The sequence below is a fragment of the Gobius niger genome (assembly GCF_951799975.1).
Source record: "Gobius niger genome assembly, chromosome: 16".
NCBI lineage: Eukaryota > Metazoa > Chordata > Actinopteri > Gobiiformes > Gobiidae > Gobius > Gobius niger.
The window spans coordinates 21,079,343-21,095,112 of record NC_136867.1 but is presented as its reverse complement, the minus strand read 5'-3'; the positions used below and the strand labels follow the sequence as shown (position 1 = coordinate 21,095,112).

At 42.8% G+C, this 15,770-nt stretch overlaps 1 protein-coding gene across 1 annotated transcript in view; it reads right to left on the bottom strand.

Annotated features, from left to right (window-relative positions):
• Positions 1-13,686, bottom strand: part of gabrr2a (gamma-aminobutyric acid type A receptor subunit rho2a) — a 67,011-nt gene extending 53,325 nt beyond the window's left edge. The window contains exons 1-2 of the mRNA XM_079573521.1: positions 13,336-13,686; positions 5,495-5,601 (exon numbers count right to left, since the gene is read on the bottom strand). Of these exons, the coding sequence (XP_079429647.1) occupies positions 5,495-5,601; positions 13,336-13,502 (274 nt within the window). The 5' untranslated portion in view covers positions 13,503-13,686. The remainder of the gene's footprint in view (positions 1-5,494; positions 5,602-13,335) is intronic.
• Between the last annotated feature and the right edge of the window lie 2,084 nt (positions 13,687-15,770).

The window sequence follows — 15,770 nt, the reverse complement described above, 5'->3', positions numbered from 1 at the left end:
GCGTGAACTTTAGAAATGCCGTGTAACTTTGTGCAGAAGCGGCAGTCATTTACAAGCGTGGCACTCGGCGTAAAAATGGAAAGACCGAGTGACTTCCTGCGCCGCTGTTTTGTTTTCAAGTCACTTTCAAGTCCAAGTCCGTCGTTAAGAAGCTGAGTTGTTACACCAAATACGCAGACGTGGGGAACAGCTAAGATTACAAGAGCAAAAGAAAGAGAAAAAGCCTCTGAAGATAAAGGTGAAACGTCCTCAACTCAACCCCGTCCAGTCTGTGATCTCTAAACGTTACGACTTGAGAGTTGTATCGAGTAAAGGTGAGACTAATGGCCGCTGGTTACTCTGCTTCATGACCGCGATGCTCGAGGCCACCTTTGCCCTCCATTGTTTACAGTATAATACCTCCATATAGGGGTGGCAGAACAGGCTAGTTTCCCATTAGAAAGCACTGCACTGTAGACACGTTTTAGGCAACTGTAAAGCCTGGCGCCTAATTTTTAAAAACTTTCTACAGCGAGATATTTCTCCTGTGTTAACGTTGGGTTCGGTACAATTAAAAGGACGAGGCTGGTTTTTGCAAGGTACATTTTAGATTACTCGTATACTAATGAGGGCCGGACTTTGATTGACAGGCCGTTACAGTTTACAGTCTACAGTGAAGATCCCGCCCTTTTGCCCTTTTTAGGAACATGCTCGATCAGAGAAGGGTTGGAGGAGTCTGGAAATCTGCCATGGATTCACTGTCGAACTTAGTTATGCTAAACGGGGAGGAGTGAGCAGACGAGAATTTGATACATTTAGAGATATCAATTTGAAACTTTTGCTGTAGATTACTGCCGTTAATATGAGAAAAAATGTATTTTTAGTCATTTTATGTTTTCATATAAAAATAAGGCCTGAAAATAAGCCTAAAAATGCCCAAGATGTCCCATATTTTCGTCAATTAAATCAGAATAATGGATTGAGCCACGTTTAAATTCATGGCTTGAAGCAGAACTAAATAACTTGTTTACCTTAATAAATCCTTTCCATAGTCCCTCTGGGGGCAATACAAGTGTTAATGGGATGATTGGGGGGGTCTTTCATCTCCCCCTGGTGTCTCTGGCCAGAAAACCACGCAAATTCGCTGCCTACGGGTTGGAGGCCCCAATACACACTAATGGAGTCACGAAGAACAAGCTAACAGGCTAACAGGCAAAGCTAACTGCGGGCTAGCGCCACTTAAACAGTATTTACAAGTTTGGGTGAAAGAAAATGATCTCCATTGTGTAATTGGATGTAAAATATCCCTTTGTCTCCTTTTTTATATTAAGCCCTGATGAAGAACTGGCTGTCAACACATGTTGGCTTGGCAACCAAAATAATGAAAGGCCTTTTAAGTACTTCCTTGTGCTGTGCATATTTGTTTGGAGTGCCCGGGATTGCTGTTTTTTTGCAAGTTGGATCCCTTTCCCAAGAGCACCCGTACTAACTTTTGGAATACATTGGGACACCTTTGTCTTTTTTGTCAGCGTAGTATTAACTCTCATGGACAATTATTGAGTAAAAAAACACAACATGCTACGACACCTGCAGTGGCACTTATGGCCTCTAGGAGCTTTAGTTACTTAGTACTGCTTTAATTTTGTTGACATATTACCGGTAGTTACAAAGAGGTTTTCAGAGGGGATTTTGGATATATTGTTAACAGAAATATTGAAATCTCGCCTTGTTTTTCTGAAATTCAAAACCCAATGAATCAGGCAAGAAATTTGATATTAAAAAACCTTCAGAGTATTGCTTAGTCAAGAGCTCGAAAATTTAAAGTCTGTAGGTGCTACTATGTGGCGATATTGTCGCACCAACTTGAGAAAAATGCATTTGGAGAAAATGGCCCTTGAAATGACACTTTCCCATCTAAATCTTTAAGTCCATTGTCCAAAGTGCAGTGTGAGGGAACAGAACCCATCTTTAGACCTTAGGTTAGATTAAACAGGAGACACAATTTCACTGAATACAGTAGCGTTGCAAACCTAACACAACTGTCTCCTTCATTAAACAAGCAACATCTCTGTACACCGCCTCTTGAGGAGCACAGGACCAGACTTTAATAATGTTTTTGTGTTGCTGACTCGTCTTCCAGGGAGGCTCAAGGAAACACGCGGCGAGACTCTTTGTACTAACGCGACTGGAGCTCTGTAGCTTCTGGAGGGACCTGTGCTATTTTTAGACCCATTTCCACTGTGACCTCCCGCAACAAGCTCCGACTCTTCCACAAAGAAGCCATAATCCCAACGCAACCTTCCGCTTTCCGACAGAACAGAAAGCAGAAGGTTGCTCTATGTGTTTGTTGAGCGCTTGAAGTGTAAAATCCTTTTGCACTTCAAAAGTCCACAAGGACAGAGAAGATAAACAGGTTGAATGAGTACCAATCCTTGAATTATCGTTTGGAGCTTTAACTGATTGAAAAACGTTGGAGACTGCGTTTCAGAATTGTTGTAGAGGTGATGGGAACGGCGAGAACGACAAAAGACAAGACACAGCTGGTATGCACTAGCTTTACCTTGAAACGTGTATCTGTTGGAGGAACAGGCCACCGTTTTTTCCATTCTGAGACATGTTCTTACCTGAGCTTAGACGAGTTGATGCGTACCTGTCTGGTCTTTGTGCATGTGCTCAGTGACGCAAAAAATCAAAGAAGTTGCTATCATTCAGCCTCTCCTCCTCTCCTCTATGGAACCAGTGTAACTGTACTTGGATCGTGTAACCACTCACGTAACTGTATCTAAATACCGAAACCGTGGAAGAGCTTGATCGCTTCTAACTTCACAAAACGCAAAATGCTAACAACATCTTTAGTCTTTTTGACTGAGCGCATGCGTAAAGACCAGACAGGTACGCATCAACTCGTCTAAGCTCGGGTAAGAGCATATCTCAGTATGGAAAAGCAGTGGCCTGCTCCTTTAACTGTCTATTTTCATGTCCTGGGTTTGTGTCACACTCTGAACATGATAGCGCCTTTGATGTACAAGGCATATAGAAGACAAGTTGAATCTGAGGTTATTGTCAGTTCAGTGGTGTGTTTTCTTTCTCTACACACACAAAAAAGGGTCTCTGTCACATCTCTCTTTTCTGTCTATTCAACCTGCTGCCAAAAGATCACACATGAGTTGGAAAAATCCTGGATCCTTGCACAAAAATTAGGCCTCAGTCAATTCTGGCACCATGGCACCAATAGAGGCTGTTTAAACCACCACTGTTCCTTCCTTGGACCACTTTGGACAGACACTGACCGCTTCTGAATGTGAATACTCCACACGAGCCGTACTTTGGAAAAACACTCTGACCCAGTTGTTGAGCCATCACAGTTAGGCCCTTGTCAAACTCACCGAAATCATTTCCCTTCCAATTTGCTCACTACTAACACATCTGCTCGGTGGACTGAATATTTACTTGCCGCCGAAAAATATCCCACTCACTAACACGGCACGTAATGAGTGAGTTTCAGAGGCTCTGTGGTCATTTTTAATGGAGGCTTTTACAACTTTTTTTACTTTGATCTCGGTATTTTGTCTGTTTTATTCTACTTGAAATAATAGATGTTTTAAATACCCCTTATAAAATATACAACATGCCAGTAGAGCGCACTTCCCCTTGTGTGCTCCAGTGATTAAGGCAGCAGTGCAGAAATGAAGCATAACAAAGGCACATATGATAATCAGTGCAGAGAAGAAGAGTTTGACAGAAGGTGTCTAGACAAAAAAAAATATGGCCACCTGGATTTAGCAAAGTGTTTTAATGTGGGGTTGCTGCTGTTGGTCAGGTCTCGGTTCAGCAACACTATGTGCCCAAAGAATGAGATCAGCTGAAGACCTGATCACCCTGAGTGACCAGGTGATTTCAGTATTATGGACCTTTATGTGTCTGTAGTAAATAAAGAGTGGATGAATGAATGGATTTCTTCTTCCCTGATGGCACGGGCATATTCCAAGATGACAATGTCAGGATTTGTGGAGCTTACGTTGTGAAAGTGGTTTAGGGAGCTTAACCTTAACCTTATTGAGAATCTTTGGGATGTGCTGGAGGACGTTTTGCAAAGTGGTCACACACTCTCATCATCAATACAAGATCTTGGTGAAAAATGTATGATACACTGGATGTTTTGACATTACAGAAGCTTATGGAAACTTACTGCACACATTCGCTGTGTGCTGTAATCAAAGCTAAAGGAGGTCCAACAAAATATCAGAGTGAGTGACCTTTTTATGGCTATAGCCGCATTTCTGATATACAGGCCCTATAAAAGGTGGTCACTTCGATCTCAGCTCTGAGCTGTGTTTGCTGTTGTTGTGTGGGGAGTGATTGGTGGTGAGCAGAGAGGCAGTATATGGAGCAGAAACACTCCCAGAAATGTACCTCAGAGTTACTATGGCTACATACGGTAAGAAGACAAGATAAGATGGGACTTTATTGATCTCACAATGGAGAAATGCACTTGTTTCATCAGTGATAACCACCACCACCACTTTCAGCATTTGAAAAAGCGCCACACAAAGGCAATGCATTATTACGAGGAATCTTTGTCATCCGCGTGACATGTTACTAATCCACAATGATATATTTGGTTGCCGCATTACACATTTTACAAGTTGCATACCAACTTCTGTTCGCATCGGCAATACAGAGAACTTTTTGTCAAAGCCGCTACAGCTATTTTGTGACGTTCTACACTGGAGAAATGAAAGCTTTGAGTTCCAAGAGAATGAAAAATGTCACTCTAGACTGTGGTCACGACTCATGGAGAGAACGTGATTACATTGAGAAAGATGATTAGTTCAGTGTGGATTGATGGATTCTTTAAATTGGTTCAACATCAAAGAGGAGCATGTATCTGAACTCGGGCTCGAAGGACCAATGAATTACGGACTCGGAGGCACTTAGTGGCGGTAACGTTCTCAACCACATGACAGGGTTTTCAGCCCAGTTCATGTCATCTCAGAGGGGACATTGAGTCCCGGCCCTCCCTTTGCTTCCATGTTCTGTCCGGAGCCATATTGATTTTTTTTTTTTTTTGGAAGTGGCTTAGGCGGTACTTCATTTTTGGCTGAAATAAAAGCATCACTCAAACTAGAAAAGCAGAAGGGCACGTCTAGTGTGTCCATGGTGCTACAAGGTTCACTAAATCATACTGTCGCAAAGGTTAGCCCCACAAGTCCGAAGATGGGCTCCAAAATTGAACATATTCATCTTTTGTGTGAAAATGTGCCAGTTGAAGAGAGTGTACTTGAAGTAGAAGTAAAAGAAAAAGTAGGAAACATACTTTATGTGGTACCCTTACAAAAAATAGGCACCAGAAGTGATTCCAGGCTAGTCTGGCACGCTAGTATAATCTAGTATAATGCATGTACCCAACCATTGCATGCACTGCGGCTGGATTAGTGCTGATGCTGAATGTTCCTCTCACAGTTCTTGTTAGACGGATAAGATTCGGAAGAGGAAATGACACACACAGACTCACCTCCAAAAGCGGGCCTCATGGTGAAATCGTGATCATCTACTTTGAGCAAATGTTCCGTCTTGACTTTGCGAGATTTCGTGACATCTGGAGGCTTCTTGGCCAAGGAGCTACAAAAAAAAAAAGAAAGAAAAACAGAAGAGTCAAGATTAGAAACTTAGCAAGACTCTGCAGGAGGGCTCTGCAGGAGGACTAAAACTCCACTTTGAATAAAATTTCACACAGAAATCATTAACGCCTAACCTGTTTCTTACCCCAAACAGCATGGCTCAAGGAAGGGATCAAAACCTTAGGATTATTTATAATACATGCAAAACAACAAAGAGCGTGGAAAATGCCACAAAAGGGAATTAGAGAAACTTTAATGTGATAAATGAATGCGCTGCCAAAAAGCTGTCTGTCTCCTTTGTTGAAGCAGAGCAGTGTGATGCAGAGAGGGCTTCCTGCTGGGATAATTGCAGGTGCACAGTGTGACAGGAAAGGTTAGGACACTTGAATCAAGAATTGCATGAAATCCGGAGGAGCACTTTTCTAATGGAAAACATACATTAGTTGTGGCATATGTGGCTTTGTTTGTTCCCTTTGTACGGTCGGAAATGCAAGTAATGCCAGTTTCATGCAGCGTTTTCACACTTTTCATTCATGAGGACTTTCAGCTAGAACAAATGGTACACATGGCCATTGATTTAGTTGTTCCGGCTCATTTACAGAAGAGGATTCTAATTCGAGCCATCGCAAAGTCGTCACCTCCAGGGGCTGTGGTCGGATAATTAATGCTTAAATACATAGTTTTATGAAAGGTAAAATAATAAACAGGGCATTGCTTTTCTTGCACTGTAACAGAAGCAGCATTAGAGGTCTGGATGCATCAGCTATTGCCTTACCGTTCACCATAACATCCGGCAAAAATCGTAAGTAAACAACTACAGCGATCGCTCGAATATCAAAATCAATATATATAACTTTTTTTTTACAGTGCGGAATAAAATGGTTTTGTCCTTCTCCATCTTGTAAATACAGACATATGTGAAAAACAACAACAATGTGACAGTTTTTATTCCAAAAAGTGGTGAAACATACTTAGAAACTCCCTGTGCTGCACTATACAAGATTCCCTTCCCGTTGATTTGCTGTGAAGAATTTGGATGTTGGAAATGAAACCCAAGTGCAAATTCAACCTGGAAGACTAATTTCCGCACAACCTACCTCTAATGATCGCATCTGCGAGGGCCGCACCTCAACTTCAACCTATCAGCGCAGAGCCACACCTTCGTCGCAACCAATCATCGCCCGCGGCCAGAGGCGTAGCTTGCCATAAGGTGTAGCTTGTCATAAGCCAAGGCAGGCAGCTGCCTGAGGCCCCAACAGTCAAGGGCCCCCATAAAACAACTCGTTATTCGGAAGCCTGCAGTCAACGCTTATTATACACAGTGTTCCTAATGGTTTTGGTGATGCAGCTACATTATCTGTCCACCAATGCTCCGTGGCGCTGTTCATCCCCATCCTGCTGCTGCTTTAGTGAGTCATGGGTCCCTAATGTTAACTTATAATGAGCAGTGGACGGACTTTTTTATGGCTCCACCAGAGTATATTTCTAATAGTGAAACCAGTTTATTGTAACACTAGTCTTCATGACCTAAAGAACCTCAGCCTTCTGTTCTGAGGAAAACTTATGCAGAGAACTGCATTATCGGAGTTGTCAGGTCACTCACTCCTGCCCAAATGACGTCCTCTCTCTCTGTGCGCAGTACACCGAGCAGCCACCAGAGGGCCTACCGACATTCTTGCTTGGGGCCCCATGGTTCCCTTGCTACGCCACTACCCGCGTTCCTGCGTTTAAGTCTCCAGTGTTCATCCGCTTCCCAGCTGAGCTGCGACCCACCACCAACTCTTCTGTCCACGGCTTCGCTCTGCTATATCCTTCAATAGTCTCTCATACCACCACCAGTGTCCAGGCTCTGGGGGACGACATCCCTAACTCTAACCATCCATACTAACTAAAATCCGTATATCGATGTCTACTGCCGGGGTCTGATCGCCAAAATATTCATGTCAATGAGATTGGATCACAACAAATATAATTGGTTTTAATAGTTAATATTCTTATCTATTTACAGTACATTCTGCCACAACTATTGGCCATTGAAGAGGCTGGTTATTTGAATGGCTGACAAGTAGAGGCAGCCCTTCACTCACTTACTAAGGACAACGTGAATTCAACACGCACATTCCTCGTCTGTGGTGCCATTGGTGAGACGTAGCAACTCCACTCCACAGAGAGATCAAAAAGCTGATATCAGGATTTAACCATTAACTCTCTTGCAATGGCTTCATTAGTGAACATTTCAATTTAGCTTATTTATAAAAGAACTGTTTTGCCCCAAAGCCACAACAAGCAATCAATTTAAAACACCCTTCAAAAAGAGTTGATGATTCGTTGAAATTAGAGTTCTACTTGGTCAGAAATGTCCAAAGGCGATAACTACTTAATGCATACTGAGTGTGTTGCATTTTCAAACTTCTACTGCCAATTTGGCAAGCGCTGTAAGTGCAAGCGGGACATGATGATGAGAAACCTACAAGTGGACTCTTTGGGGATGCATCCATTTAAGTTGCTAAAGGAAGACTGTAATATCTGAAATATTTGCATCACAGCGTGCCACTCTGCAGAAGGACCACGGACCATCCTGATCCGTGTTATCTAGATATACTCTGTTTGAACTGAGGGCTTTGTGGGGTTTGTGTACTTGTGGTGAAATTGAGCTGACTTCAATCTTTGATGCCGTTTCAGGAGATGATTTCAATGTATGTAAATAGATTATGCAGATCGAGCAAAAAGACTTCAAAGACCAATTACTTTATGGTTATTTTGAGGTGGGTTTTCTTGCCCTGAAACCACAACAAGCAGTGAATTAAAATTAAGGACTACTTCATAAAAATGATTGACTAGAATGAATGAGTCCAAAAATACCCCAAGCTACAGTATGTCTGTCTATAAAATAATTACATGAAATGGTCCAATTCATTTCTCTCTTTATGAGTTCAATTTAGCCAGCGCTGTCAGACTTTGCACCATTCATACTAAACAGCGTTTTGAATGTGGGCCAACCTCAGCTCTACAGCTATTAATATGCATTTAAATTACATTATTATTATATTATTACCCTTGATAAGTATCCAGCCTCTGTAATTATTTCTTCAATGTATAAAAATGCCATGAATGACTGATTGAATTGTCCAAACGTGTGAGGTGGTTGTGAAATAAGATATTATTCAGGGGAAACTGCAGCGCCTTTTCATTTTTAAACAGTTTCAAATATCCTAAAGCGCATTCCTTAGAAGCACTTTTCAGTATTGAATAGCTCAGTGTGAGCGAGGATTCACAGGCATATGATTTTTTTAAGCCAGACTCTCCCTGTGGCAACGGTGGGGATGTGATTTCTTTGCACACGGTCCAAAAAAACATGCCGTGACGCCCCATGAGTGCGGTTTCATAGTGTCTGCAGAAAGGGGGGTGTTTATTTCTACTCGGGCCACACGCTGAGCAAAGAGCCCCTTGTCCGTATGGATACATAAATGAAAATGGTCAGATTTATGAGAGTAATGTAAAGCATGTTTTTCTTTTAATGGCTGGTTCGCAGAAAAGTCTGTGTTTATCACTGCCTGCGCCCGATCTACTTTGCAGTCAGGATTCAATCTTGTAGTCTGTATGACAACCGTGTGGCCAACATAAGCTTCTGTAAAGTGTCCACTTGAAGTATGTGTGCTGTATGTGTGCTGTACTCTCTCTCAGCTCTTAGCCTTTAAGTCGCTGCGTTAAGGAGGGCAAACTGGTAAGTGCATTGAAATAAAAAGGAGAAATAGCGTTCCATGGCCTGTCATGACAACAACATTTGAAGTTTGATATATTGAGGCCAGGGGCGGATCTAGAAAAAAAATCACGGAGTGGCAAGCATGGGTCAGGGATAATTTCTGGGGTGGCAACACATTTTACATTGTCGAATGTCTATAGCGGGAGTGCGAAAGTTTTGATTGATCACAAGGCAATTTTTACATTTAGATGCAGGCTGAGCCCCCCAAAATTATACACAAATAGTAGCATTGTCTATATAAGTAGGGGGTTTCTAAAATAAATATCAACTTGGGAGCCACAGGAGTTGGCGCCTGGCTCCTTATTTAGCTATAAACTTGATATAATTCTTTGTCCTGTCAAAAAAGTACTAACTGAGAGTGAGCCTATGTATGCACCCAAGTAGCTTCGATCAGATGACCACATAACAATGGGGTGGCAAAACCTCTATATCCGCCCCTGATTGAGGCACGAAAATATCGCGATAAATGGTTATATCGAGGACCACTTGATGCCACTAAAACCAACTTTAAAAAAAATGCACATACAGTAATTATTGACCCTAAAAATATATTGTTTTTCTGTAATTTACCGGACGATAAGTCGATAGAGTAATTAGCGTGACAGGCGTAATCTTATAATGAATGCGGATAGCTGGCCAGGCAACATGGAGAATTTGCCTGTTCAATGTGTTTTTTTATATAGTGGAAAGCTTTTGGCACTAAAACATAGCAAATCATGACCTGATGACCTCTTTGAATGCCGACAACAGGCGCTATATATATAACAGGCGTGATCATTTATTTACCATTTAATTAATGTACAGATCTGAGCTTAACACTAAAATACATTCAGTTAAGTTTCTGCTTTTTGTGGGCTTGGATTGTTTTATTTACTTATCTATTTATATCCTTCATTTAACCAGGAAAGTCCCACTGGGTTCAAGAATCTCATTTCCAGGGGAGTCCTGGCCCCAAAGGGAAACAACATCAAATTCAGTTAAAACAATTACAACAGCACTAAGATTCAAAACGATTACAGCATTAACACAACAATTAAAACTTAAAACACTAAAACAAGAGCATTCACAAGGCGGATACTCCTTCAGGAGAGTCTGTGTTCAAGGGTCATGAGGATGTCCACACGTAAAGCCGTTTTTTTTTTTTATGCCATTATGTCTTAACATGGTGTGCCTGTAGAGTTAAAATATCCTGAGACCTCAACATTTGACTTGACATTTATTTAATTTAACAAATTTTCAGGCAGGACACCAAACATACTGTAAACAGCATCTCATAATATTTTAATGATAGAGAAACCATGGAAATGTATAAACGTCATGAAATGGACGTACCACACTTTAACCATACTTAAATTTAAGGACTGGAACGCTCCATGACGCAAAAAACAGACAGGTCCTTTGAGCTTTGTTACTAACCTGAAGTGAGCAGATATAGCTAACTGCGTTCCTGTGACATTTCTGTGGCTAAGTGCATTGCTGCCTCACAGCGGGGCGAGCTTTAATTCCCAAATTAGGACCTTGTCTCCTCGGGCGCAGCACTGACTGTTGAAGGCCGGGTCAGACGCAGCAACAACAACATTGTCTACGGAAACAATAAGTTCTATAACAAACACAAGGCACCCCAAACTTGTAAAAAATGTACTATTTAGGCACTAGATCCAATGAAAAAAGACACCGAGCAAACAGATGATACCGTCCAGTCTAATAAAGCCTAGGGGCCAAAAACTCCATTTGAGAAAAAGCTTACTTATTATGCTGAATTTTCCAAGCATTATTAACTGTGATTTTTTTTTTTTTATGTTCCCATTGGTTGTCCTGATCTAGTTTACATGCATGGACCGGCGCTGACATGAGTAAAAAGACATATAATTTTGATCAGCGTGTGACAGAGAAGGTGGCAGCTAGGGGACCGGTGGGATCTGTGGAAGCCTGTTTTAAAGTGGTTGAAACTGTGGTCCTGCATATTAAACCGAGCGGGATCATGACTGGAATGAGAGCTACTCAAGTTTCAGGCTTAATACGCTTCTCCCATTGAAGACACAATAGACGCGCCACTAGAGAGGAAACGGTAAAATGTGAATATCTCAATAAATGGAATAAGGCTGTTGTTCCGCTTTGAATATTCATTTTGCACCATCCCAGATAAACCTTGGCCTTATCTCCCCACTGTCGCAAACCTGTGTTAGCGTTTCAATATCTGCTATAGCAACTTCAAAACAAACTGCCATCGCCACAACACCAGTGCCCTAATGTGTCGTGAAAGCCTGTTTCATGCCCAAGGACAGAGTTGGGTTTTGCACTTCATAGTGTCATTGCAATATTCAACAGAGCTGTTCCATGCATGTTACGAATACTGTGTGGTCTTGGCTCTGCACATCGCAGCACGTGATTGTTTAAAGGGTTCACATGAGCTTTCACATTAAAACTTAATAAGATTTCCACAAAAGGCCATCCTAAAAAAAATGTGCAGCAGGTGCTATCTGAAGTAAAGAATAAGGATATAGGACCTGATTATTCTAGAACTACACCTGGACTATAACTCTGGCTATGACTATAACTCTGGCTATGACTATAACTATAACTATAACGACAGTAGGGGGGACTTAATATGGCAAAAACTATGTCCAAGGCTAAATGGTGGTGTAATGATTTCTGCTTTAGCTTCACAGCAAGAAGCTCCCAGGCTCAGCTCCCATGGGGTGGGGCCTTTCCATGTGGAGTTTGCATGTTCTCCCCGTGTCTGCATCGGTTTCCTCCAGGCACTCCAGTACCCCTATACACTAAAAACATGCACAACAGGCCAGGATGAATGACATTGTGTTTGAGAGTGCGAGCGGGGGACAGCAGATGCAAAGTAACCCATGGCAAAATCAGGTGTGGCGTGTTTCTGCTCAGTAACTCACTCATGTGGCACTGCTTCAGGAGTTTCAGTGATATCGATTCATCAAATTCTGTGACATGTCTTTATTGTAGTGCTGTGGGAAGTTCATTCACATTTGCCCAGTATCGTATTTAATGTGAATTGTGTGAACCCTTTATTGTGGATAAGCTGGACAGCGAACAGTGCACATCTCCACACCTTGTTCCTCGTTCCTTTGATTTGAGTCATAATCCTCACGGCCACAAGAGGTCAATGTGTGTATTAGATTCAGCTTCGTCTTCCAAACTCCACTCCTATAGTATCTTTGAGCTAAGAAGAAGAAGTAGTTGTCAGGTATCACGCAGGTTGTCGGACTGGATCATTGTCAAGACGTGCGTAAAACCGAGATATCTCACAAAAAAAGGCGCAGCGAGGTCAGAGACGCGCGCAGCAACTTCCCCACCGCAGCCACCCGCTATTTAGCATTTATATTGCATCCAGTTGTTGCTGCGGGGATGTCACTGAATGATACGGTGGTCACTGGCTGTCCGACTGGTGTGATGCGCAGTTGGGGGGTGACCTTAGCGGATGGAATGTCACACCCCATTTCTCCTCACGCCTTTTTGCACCCCTGCTGCAACTCCATACACTGGCACGCATCCGCGCGGAGACCACGCAAGAAGAATCAGGCGGAGATCTCAACTGTTGCATGCAGCAGCACTTGGATGAACTCGCGCTGCTTCACTGTCAGACGTACACCACCTCCCAAAAGAGGTTTCCTGGCCACACCTTTGCGCAAACGGAACGGAACTGCACACAAGTGTTGCGCACTCATAATAAAAAGCCAAATTGAGGCATGCAGCGTGAATTCTGCTAATTATACCGTGGTATTGAGTCATGACGCTCATCCAACGGTGCGCTTTGGAACTACATACACAGTTTTAAAAAGTGGACATTACTTTAGACAGATGCATAGTTAAAGAGACATGTTGGTTCAGGAGTTCAAGTCAAGATTTATTTAATGATGCGCATGAATTGACCATAATCATCAGAATGAACTGAATAAACCTCGCCATAAAAGACGACACTTTTATTCACTTGATTGTACTTACGGGCCATGCTTCACCGTTTGCGTCTGCGTCTGCGTCTGTGTCGGACTCTCCACGCTCCCGGTCCATCTCCTCACCCGGTGGCCGTGCTGCTTACGACATCCCCCCGCGACGACCAGACTATACAGGAGCACAAAGCCCAAAATCAAAGGTTTGGTCAAATAAGGCATCGTGGCGGCGGCGCAAATCCACAGGTGAAAGCAGCCCGTCTCGGTCCGATCATTCCAGCAGCGGCAGGACACGAGCGGCGGCGCATGGTTCAACTATACAGCGGCGGAAAGACGCGCTCATGGCATCGCAGCGGTGCGCCTCTGTGGAGTGCCTGAGCATCCCGTGCGCACTGGAAGCTCCGAGCATTGATCCACTGACGCGCGCGGGATAGATAGAGAGAGAGAGAGAGAGGGAGAGAGGGAGGGAGGGAGAGGGACAGGGGGGAGAGGGGGGTTGGGTTGAGGGGGGGGCATTATAACATCTGTAGGCAAGCGAGGAAGACACGCGGATTATTTGCATCCCAGCATGACACAACAAGATTATTCCTGCCTCTTGTAAATAAAGATAATAAAAACTCAATTACGGAATCACGTTTTCTGCAGCTCAAGGGACATGAGGCAATTTTAAACGAAGCCAGACTACAATACAATATGTCTAGACCCGACCAGGGCAACAAGGGTGAATAAGCTTTGGGGAGTTTACCAGAACAGATTGAAGGCCCGATTAAAAATCTGTATTTTTTTTATTTTCGTGATAGAGGAATAAAGTGTGTTTTGTTCTTCAGTATAGTATAGTGTATAGTGTATAGTATAGTGTGATTATGGCATGCACAATTGATTTGTTTGCACTACCATTCAAAGGTTAAGGGTCACCCAGGCCAGTTCTATAACAGTTTTCAGCAGTGCTAGCATAATTGATAAAGGGTTTTCTAATCATCAATTACCCTTGACTTAACCTGATTGTAATTTCGCATATTTTCTTTTGTAAGGCGCATTGAGTTGCCTTGTGTACGAAATGCCCGGTATAAATAAAGTTGCCTTGCCTTGCCTTGCCTTGAGTGAACACAATCTACCATTAGAACACCCGACTCCAGCTAGAATAGTCATTGTCACTGTATTTCTGATTAATTTATGTTATCCCCATGAAAAAAAATCTGTGCTTTTCTTTCAAAAATAAGGCAATTTCAAGTGACCCCAAACTTTTGAGCGTTAGTGTATGTAATGTGAAGCAGCTAGCTTCATATAAAACACATATCTGCTCTATATATTTAAAATAAAAAAAACTCCCAGAAACAAAAAAAAAGAAATCAAACTTGATATTGGTGCAGGACATGATGATACATGACTCTGAGGAGATTTCTTTTCTTTTTTTTTTTTAACACACAGCATATGCTTTCGTCTGGCACTTATTAACGCGCCCCAGCTAATTTTCGGAGCCGAACAAAAGGGCACGCTCTCGGTAACATTTCTTATGTGGATCCAGATGGCACATGCGCATTTGCAGGTCACGGTTCTCCACACTGAATCTGCTTATGTGGCTTAGACTCCATTATGCCGGTCACAAGAGCTCTGACAAAGGACCCGCATGGCATTTCGGGTGATTTTTGGCACCAGATTTTGCACTTATTTTTCCAAGAGACCCCAGACGTAATCGAATTCCAGAGAGGTCAGTGTCATCTGCCACGGATCCTCCGTGAGGCACTAATTCAGTGGAACAGCAGCTGTTTGGAGAAAGACATTGTGAAGACAGGCAAAGCTGAACAGTGAACGAACACGTATAGGCAAACTTTTTAATTACTATGTGCCTACAAGTGACAAAGATGATAATTATCAACGTTTGCATCAAGTGTCTCATCCCAGAAGGCAACACCTTGACGAGACTGTGTATTAGGATCATCCGTGATGCGCTGAAGGTGAGACAGGTGGAGTCAATGTCCTCAGTTGGAGGAAGAGGGCCGTGTCGATGACTCTGTTGTTTTCACAATGCGCTCAACAATCTTGTGATTCATTTATTTATTTTTCACCATACTAGCATTATTGAAGGTCTTTATGAAAATCCTATTTGTGGCTATCAATGCATCTGTTGTAAAAGGCAGCACTGCTTGAATGCCTCAGCCACCTTGCGCTTGAAGGCCCTATCTTACTTACTTAGAGTTGCGGCAGTCTCAGCAATGTCTCTGGAACTCTCCTCCGCTGAGATAGGCCCTTTAAGCACAAGGTAGCTAAGACTCTGATTGATTGTGCGCATACAAAGGGCCTATCTCACAGCCTGGAGATGAGTTAGAGACTCGAGTTGCTGCTGGTCACGGAGATGTCTCCGAGATGTCCCCGGGTAAGTAATCTCGGTGAAAACCAACTGGTTCCATTTCAGCTATCCGACAGGTCTCGGAGATATTGCAGAGACAGGCTGAGGACAACAAATAGTATTCGTGACCAGTGTTGGGGAGA